The 8,586-nt window shown below is 42.7% G+C and overlaps 1 protein-coding gene across 3 annotated transcripts in view; it reads left to right on the forward strand.

Annotated features, from left to right (window-relative positions):
* Positions 1 to 818: 818 nt before the first annotated feature.
* The window catches only part of gsap (gamma-secretase activating protein), a 23,161-nt gene continuing 15,393 nt past the window's right edge, over positions 819 to 8,586 (forward strand). For 2 of the 3 annotated variants that reach the window (XR_014599129.1, XM_084038573.1), the window contains exons 1-18: positions 941 to 1,273; positions 2,136 to 2,206; positions 2,985 to 3,041; positions 3,139 to 3,208; positions 3,498 to 3,545; positions 3,649 to 3,737; positions 4,096 to 4,165; positions 4,345 to 4,394; positions 4,736 to 4,861; positions 4,963 to 5,019; positions 5,117 to 5,163; positions 5,382 to 5,467; positions 6,042 to 6,119; positions 6,206 to 6,280; positions 6,539 to 6,631; positions 6,755 to 6,923; positions 7,295 to 7,385; positions 7,947 to 8,016. Coding sequence is in view for 1 of the 3 variants with exons in the window: in XM_084038573.1 (XP_083894699.1) it covers positions 1,186 to 1,273; positions 2,136 to 2,206; positions 2,985 to 3,041; positions 3,139 to 3,208; positions 3,498 to 3,545; positions 3,649 to 3,737; positions 4,096 to 4,165; positions 4,345 to 4,394; positions 4,736 to 4,861; positions 4,963 to 5,019; positions 5,117 to 5,163; positions 5,382 to 5,467; positions 6,042 to 6,119; positions 6,206 to 6,280; positions 6,539 to 6,631; positions 6,755 to 6,923; positions 7,295 to 7,385; positions 7,947 to 8,016 (1,435 nt within the window). In the remaining 2 variants the exon portion in view is untranslated. Of the gene's footprint in view, positions 1,274 to 2,135; positions 2,207 to 2,984; positions 3,042 to 3,138; positions 3,209 to 3,497; positions 3,546 to 3,648; positions 3,738 to 4,095; positions 4,166 to 4,344; positions 4,395 to 4,735; positions 4,862 to 4,962; positions 5,020 to 5,116; positions 5,164 to 5,381; positions 5,468 to 6,041; positions 6,120 to 6,205; positions 6,281 to 6,538; positions 6,632 to 6,754; positions 6,924 to 7,294; positions 7,386 to 7,946; positions 8,017 to 8,586 lie in introns of all 3 variants that reach the window. The other variant, XR_014599128.1, reaches the window with a different exon arrangement.

Genomic DNA, 8,586 nt, shown 5'->3' on the forward strand with positions numbered 1-8,586 from the left:
ACACCATAAAGAAACTGTGCACTTAAGTTAATTATTCACTCTTTATTATAGGACTAGGATTGGGCCTTCTTTTAATGCATTAATTCGTATTTTCATTGACAAATGATAGCATTTTCTTCATCCTCAAGGAACACAGCATTTCACATAGATAGGATATTTTGTATCTATAATATAGAACATTAATATGATAGTATTTATGACATAAAAGCACCAGATGTTGATGTTTTGATTGGAGATGATTGAACATCTATACAGATGTAACTAACACACTAATGGTATGTAAAAAATCACAGTAACAAGAACAAGATATAGAATTATAACCGTGCAAAAATAGTTATTACATTCATTTTGAGATATTATTTATTCTGACAACCACCAGATGGGATTAAGTGGGTAGACAGGTAGCTAATGAAAAAAGTAAAACGCTTTGGGGGAGGGATAAATAATGAATATGTCCAGCAACAGTTGTAAAAAGTAATGTGGGAAATGGGAGCTTCTATTTCCTCACAGGAGTCACGCGCCGACATGAGCCACTCTTATATGCAGTTTTTAAACTCAACAGAAGGGGGCAGTGTTGGTCATCAAATGCTGTCACAATATCAGAAATTACACTAAAAGACTCGTTGGAGTGGAGCTCCTGTGCGTGCAGTGGTTTACACACTTAAAGTGTCTTTTAAATAACAATGTATAAAATCTATATTTTAATTGAGGCGATAACTCAATGCATGTGAAGCATTTAGCAACAGTTGATAAGTAACCCGCCCGGCTGACACCAACCATTGTGACACCGATGTGAAGCCTGGACGGACGCGCACATTTAGCGGGACGGTGAGAGATTCCACCCCGCTGGACCGACGCTTTCCTCGGCCTATGGCAGCGAATCTCCCCGTCTGTCTGCTCCCCTGAAAGGGGCGGGGCCAACGTGACATTTCCGCTTGTCAATAAAGATACGCTTGTAAAGAGGAAGAAGTCGATAATGACCCTTGTGTTTTCTGTGCTTTTATGCTTACAGTTGTTCACAAAGTTACCATGTAGTGTTCCGGTCATATGATGTCACCGCACCAGCTGCAAGGTGCCGCCTCTTCCCCAGGAAACCAAACTCTCCCCGGAGTATTTTTTTTTTTTTTTTTTTTTTTAAAGCAGCGACTTTGAGCTGCAAGCTAAGGAGCAAGCAGAGGTGTAAACATGCTGAAATTAAAGACAACATTTGACCTACACAGAGACGTGGTGTCTGACATCTTCAGGAAGGAAGCGTCGGTCTGCAGGGTGAAAGGTGAGGCGTTCAGGTGTCCTCGGTCAGCGAGCTGCGTGTTTTCAGAGTCAAACTATTTCTTTCCTTTTTTTAACCAATTAGATAAGAGCAAAATGTCTCATAAATTCAATCGGTTACTGTTATTACAGAGTAAAAGGGTTATACCTGTATTATAAATGTGTGTAATTAATTCGACTTCGTATAATAGCCCATACAAAGTAAAAGTCCTATAGTTTTAGCTTCATGTAGAAAAATCTGAACACCAAGTAGTTTGAGGTTAATACTACGTACCAGTAGGTAGCGCTGTTTACTCTTCACATTTCCCCCCTAAATACCTTGTAAGGAAAGCACTTAAGTAAATATTTCCTAGTCTGCATGACTTAAAACGTCACAATGATGGAGCAAAATTTCAAATTAAAAGATAAACTACACGAAAAAGCAGCAGAAAACAGGATATGAACTAAATTGAATACAGATCTTTGTTCCAGTGTCTATACTCTTAGTGGCAGTTACTGGTTAACATAAGAAATACATTCAAACACCACACTGTTACTAAACAATCCAAAGTTCACTGTAACACTATAATAAATTAAAACTTACTGTAAACTTCCCACTGAACTACACAGACAGCGAAATGTGTTAGAAAAGTGATGCACGCCACTGGTGGTGTTGCAGCGTCACATTATATAACGATCATCTACATTAAGTGGCACGTTTTACAGCTATTATTCACCTGCACATCTGGGCACTTTATGTGTGTAATAATACGTTATTATACAGTTGGAAACACTATGTCACCATTTAGCGTACCACTCGGCGTGAGCAGTGGCAGGGGCACTAAAACTCGATGTATGGGTCCATAATTGTGATGCTGTGTCTGCAGAATACTCCGGAGCAGTGGACACTTGTATCCTTAACATCGAGAGCGATGGGAGCATCCTTTACTCCTGGAAGGTAACAGCGATGGCGCTGCATAGCAAGTATTTTCTACATCAAATGAGCTCATCAAGTGAGGGGAATTATTCAAATGCCCATCCTTTAGTTGTGTTACAACCTGCATCGGTTGGAAAGCCATGGATTATTATCCATTCTTCTCTCAAGCACTTGCTGCCTAGCTTTAACATTATATGCATGCTGTATCTGCAATCCCAGCCCTTTATTAAAGTCACACTGAGAGAAATATTCAAACCCCGGATGCCATTTTCTTCACATTCACTCTAAAATAGACTCAACCCGATGAAGAAAAGAGAGAAACCTATACACTTTTTATGTAGATTTTTTGAAACCTTGGGATCCTCGCTAGAATTTAAAATAAACTTATGTGTGCTGAACCGTGATTCTCTGCAAAACATACATTTTTAATGATGAACCCGCCGAAGAATCTGTGGGTTTAGTAGGTTAAAGACAGTGTGCAGTCTGCAAAGAAGATATCATCTCTTTTTTTTTGGTGCAAGGTTCACAGATTTATGCATGCCTGTGCAAAGTAGACTTCTTCCTTTTTTTATTTTTAATCTTTTGAACCCCACAAAAAAGTGGTGAATCACTTGTTTGAAGTGAAACGGGTCGAGTCAGGTTAATCGGTAAGGTCGCTCAAGGTAATGGAGAGGTCAAGCGTGACATTCTGCACATATCAAGACACCAGTGGGAAAGTTTGCCCAGTCGGGACACATTTGAACCCTCCATCTCCGTCGTTTGATTGGTTCAATGCTCTAACGAGAGGATTCTGTTCTAGGGAGCAACAGGGACCACCAGGATTGGGAAATATAACTCCAACACCAAACAGAACAAGGTACCGTGTGTGTCCATTGTCACTCCTGCAGATGTTTGCTTTTGTGCACACGTGTGTTCACCCCCCACCCCATGTGGCCTTGTGTTCCCTCCAACAGCTCCTGTACACTTTCGACAAGCAGGTGTGTGTCAGCAGCTGTTCCCTGAACAAGGAGGAGACGCTGTTGGGTGAGGCCTCTGTTTTATTCACGTAAATGCCACAAATCTGCGTCCCTGACCCCTCCCAAAATCAGACACTTAAGCGAGCAACCAAATTCAGCTTTTAAATACCTCGAGAGCAGTTCAGCGACTATAATGCAGGGAGGTGAGGGACGCAATTTGGGTGCATATTGTTGACTGTAAAGCTGCCAAATCGTAGTTAAAGAAGTGCTGATTTAGTGGAGCCTCTGTGGAAAATATATGTAAATTAAGTTACGAGACACCTTGCCTGTGCTCCCCCCCCCCCTCCCTTCCTCAGCTGTCAGCTTGGCACAAAACACCAGAGGAGAGGAGCGCCTCAAACCAAGTAACACCTCTTCCTGTCTCTCCATTCCATTTACGGACCATGACATCAAGCATTCATACTGCCATCTTGAATCTCTCCCCACTATCCTGTTTTGTCTTTGTAGTATCCAAGTGTCTGACGCTCCTGATTGAGATCCATCCCATCAACAACACTAAAGTCCTCAAGGCAGTAGACTGCAGGGTCAAAGTGCAGGTCGAGTGTGTGTTTTTTTACTGCATTCACGAGCTGATGCTGCAGTTATGGTGCATCAGCGCTAACAGAGTATGAGTGCCATATTTTTTTGCAAACTTGCTGCAGTGTTTCCATTTCTTACTCACTTTATCATATTCTTTTTAATCAACAGAGGAATATTAATTATTTATACCAAGCAACCGGGGCTGAAATCCTTGCTGCTGATTGCTCGTCCTATTGCCAAAACCACAAACTCAAATATGTGTTTAAAAAACATTTAAGCCCAGCAAATAAAAAAAAATCTGAAAAATCAGCAAATGGACTTCTCCATCTGGGAGAACCAGATGCTGACTCATGTTTTTCTGTGGCGGGTCCCTAGTTCCTCCATGCAGAAGCTGACAGGAGATCAGTGCTGGAGAGCCACCTGCTGCTGCTGACTGAGGACGGATGTGAGTCTGCGAGCCCTTACGTCTCTCTCTCTCTCTCTCTCTGTGTGGGCTGTATTTCTTTTAATCTGTAACCAAACAGATCATCACATTTACAGACATAATCCACCCTTTTTTTACATTTGGAGAGGAAAAAAAAACAGCATTCTCTGGAGAAACACCCTTCATTCTGTGTGTTTCAGATGTGGATCTCTACCACGTTCTGCTGACAAGACAAGAGGGTTACAGAGTGGTGCGTCGGATTCTCACATCATTGCTCACTTTAGCCAGCTTCTTTTATTGGATCAAATGTGGGTATTTCTCTCAGTTTTACTATAAACTGCACAGGAGGATTTTTCTGGCTGGTGGGCCCTGTGCAGTTTTTTTTAGGAGGTATAAATTCCACACATGTCTCATTATAGATAAGCAAGAGGGTTGGAAAGTATTTACATAACCACGGTGCAAAGAATATATGGTTGCTACCTCATTCTAAAGCTATAAACCACCCCGTTCCCTCGCGCCCTCCTGGGAATCTCCGCATTAAGAATTCATTGTGTCCACAAAGCTGAATAGCAATGTGTCTGCGTGAACCAGGTGATGGCCAATCCGGAGCGCTTGTCCAAAACGGCGGAGAGAATAGTGGAGGACTTCTGCTGGGTCCAGTGGGACGGACACACTCAAAGGGTCTACTACGCCACTCACAATGGGACGCAAACGCAGGCATGTGAATATACTATTATAACGCTGCAGTGGATGAACCCATGAGTAGAGATTGCATGTAACTACTGAATAACACAACATCTGGATTATGTGTTTCACAGGATAAGTTCCTGATGCAGTGTGTCCAGTTTTACCCCAACCGTAACTGTGAAACTGTGGTGAGTTATCTTATGATTTATGGAAATGCTCATCTTTTGCACGTTTCAAACATTGTATATATTTCATAACATACAATTTTATATTCCCGTCCTACAGTTGGAACTCTCACTAGAGTTGCCTGGTAATCTTTTCCACACAGTCAAGTAAGGCAACACTACACACAAGTACAGTATGAATATAGACATGTGTTTTTTAAATTATTTTAGTTTGTCATAAACATTCGTAATTTCGGACGATTTTCGAAATATTCTGATTGTATTTATTTTGTGTGTGTGTGTGTGTGTGTGTGTGTGTGTGTGTGTGTGTGTGTGTGTGTGTACGTGTGTGTGTGTGTGTGTGTGTGTGTGTGTGTGTCCAACAGGTTTGTAAATCTGGGTTTTGACCATTATCACACAGAGACAACAGAGCAGGAGCTTGTGAGGATGAAAGTGTTCACAAATACAATAGGTGACACGTCCAACACACTCCAGTCATTTTGTTCTCACATGTTCCCCTTTAGATGTAAATAATGTTTTCCGGTCACATGACTAATGCTCTCTCTATATATATATATGTGTGTGGGTGTGTGCGTGTGTGTGTTTCTTTTCGCATTTCTCTTTGTGAAAACAAGAACGTAAGTCCCCGACGTTACGTTCCGCTGCACAGAATTCACAATCTCAGAGAGGGTATTAATCTCAAAAATTAGATGCTTGTCAATGAATAACAGGTTCATTTTTGTCAACTTAAGTATCATGTTTTTTTTATAATTGTTGCATAATTATATTATCAAATCCGATTTTTTAGAATGTCATAAATTCATTAAATTGTTGTTTGAGTTCTGTATCAATCAATCATTCGTCCCCATTCCGGTCCTCTTACTGATTGATACACATGAAATAAAATGAGTGATTAATGCGTTAATTGATTTTTTCCATCCAAACTAGATCACAACTGATTTAACTTCTCATTATCGCCATGGTGATGCTACTGATACCAGCTACGTGAGATCCATAACCGCTCTCTCCCTGTGGTTCCCTTTCAGGAAGCATGTGTGTGTGCTACAGCCAGGCTCTCAAAGACAAACAGGAAGTCATCTACACTGTGCTTTTAGTCCACAAAGGTGTGTACGCCGTCTACCGCTGTCCATCCAAAGACTTTCACTTTACTGTTGAGTGTGACGAGTTTGAACTTTCTCACTTCCTGCAGACTGCAGCAAGACGTTCCGAGTGTCTCTGGGCAGCGAGACATCCACGCCACCTCACCCGCTCTTCATCCCGATAGGTCGTTGCACGCACAGAAATGTTAGCCGTTCATGCACACACAACTCAGAATCCCCTTATGAATTCCACTCGCATGCGTGAGTCCGTAAGGTCGATTGCCAAAACATGCATGCCTTAACCTTTCCCGCATTCAAAAACAGCAACACGGACACACGGATACAAACGAGCGATGCGGATACTCGTGCGGCCTAATAAATGCCCCGTGCCTGAGCACAAGCATACCAATGTAACCCCGGCAGCGTGTTATTTTTGTATGTAGGTTACCACATCCTGGTGTATCTGCAGGACCGCTTCCTCCATTGCATCAACACCAGGCAGCAGGAGATGCTCTGTCACTCCCTCTTCCTCTCAGGTGAGACGAAGGGGGGGGGGTTTTGTAGAAATATCCTGTCGAAGCTGATTGATGGCTGTGGAGAATTGTGTTTTTTTAAAGACAAACAAACAGAGCTGCTCACAGAAACGGTGTCATTTCCAGGTCTCGACGCGGACTTGGGCCTGCCGCGCCACTCGGGGACCATCACAGTGTTGCATTCGGAGGAAGAGTCCAGCGGTCGTCTGTTGGACACGGCCAGCGGGGCCATCCACGCCGCTGAGCTTAGCCCCTCCTACCTGCTGCGGATCCTGCGATCGGACTCTCCTTCGGGGTGAGCCATAACGATTTGTGGAAAATGAAGCTATCTATATTGGGGTTATTATTTATGTCCATATAGGAAGCTCTGGGGAGCAGATGGGGAATATAGATAGACGGGAAGCAGACAGGTGGAAAAAGAGGAAGTTATTTTTATGCACACACACCTGCAGAAGAAATGTGGGAGCAGCTTTAGTTTGGATCGTGGCCAGCGGACTGGATTCAACCATCCTGCTCAATAAAAACGCTTCAGTGGCTCCCTGCTTGATGTTTTTTTGCATGGAAAATATTGTTTTCTATTCATTCATTTATTCATTTCCGCCCCCTGCGTGTCTGTGTTTGCGTTGTATGAAAGTAAATGTGCCGCGTGTCGCCCCCCATCTAAAGGTGTCCCAGCAGGAAGACGGACCACCAGCGCCTGGCTGCCCTCCATTGCCTGCTGGTTTACATGGGGAACGACCCAAACATGGAGCTGAAGGTACGGAGGAAGTCAGAAAAGGGAGTTAGGAGGACAAATGTATTGAGATTTCAAGCAAATGGACAGAACTTAACATTTTATTTCTCTAAATGGGAGAGACTAAATGCAGAAAGCAGTGCGCTCAATCAAATTTAATGAAATATACGTGTTAAAGTCACTGCAATGTAAAGGATGAAGTAAAAATATATAGATAAAAGGTAGAGATGGCAGGTTTTCTGTGTGAATTCAATAGGTGTCAATCTTGAGTTGGAGGTGAGCCAATGGAGGGAAGATTTCTTTTTTCTTTTCTCTTGGCATTTTCGCCTTTATTTGACGGATGAAAGTGTAGAAATGGGGAGAGAGAGGGAGATATAGGGATGCGACATGCCACTCGGGTAACAAGGCGTTTCATTTTTCACGTTTCTCTCATGTAAACACTGTTTGAATGAGAGTCTATGGCACTTTCGATACACATCTTCCTGATATGAGAGGATGGAAGACAAACAGGGATATTGAAGGTTGTCATGCTGCGCTTCCACCACATTGACACCTGCCTCCTGTGTGTTTCCATCCTGCCTGCAGATCATCGAATGGCTGTGTGACAACACCATGGCCTACGAGTCCTTTGATCAGATCCAGGAGTTTGTTCTAGGTCAGTGGCGGCTGAAACCCGTGGGGGGACACAAGTCTCCCGGGGGGGTTCACTTCCCCTTCCTTTTCCCAGTCTTCGCGGCTCTCTTGCCTTTTCATGTCTCCTTCTGCCTGTGGTTACCAGACTGCTTACATCTCCTCTACACCAAACGCTTTCATCAAACTGGTTCGGTTCCTTAATCTCTTAATGAAGTAGGGGATTTACAGACTTGTAGATTTTAGTGTTGTAGCTGCTTTAACTTGCTCTAAAATACCTTCCAAAGACTATTATGTTGGCCTCATAAATAAAACATGAGTCACCTGTGCTCACTAATATATCAGCGTGGTTTCGGGACCAGGACAGGCCAGCTGACGTAAGGGGAGCAGAGCATTGTTTGTGGGCCCTCTTCTCCTGTCACTGAATAATATAAATCACTTATATTGTGATCCAAACACAATATAGAAATTGCCATAAGCATGTACTGTAGCCTTGTATAATATAATGATATTCCCATAATATCTGTCAGGATTTAGTTTAGTTTTCTCTGTTGTATTTATACCTCTTTATTATGATCTCATAATAAATATGCTC

The sequence above is a fragment of the Eutrigla gurnardus genome (assembly GCF_963514095.1).
Source record: "Eutrigla gurnardus genome assembly, chromosome: 21".
In the NCBI taxonomy this organism is placed as follows: Eukaryota; Metazoa; Chordata; class Actinopteri; order Perciformes; family Triglidae; genus Eutrigla; species Eutrigla gurnardus.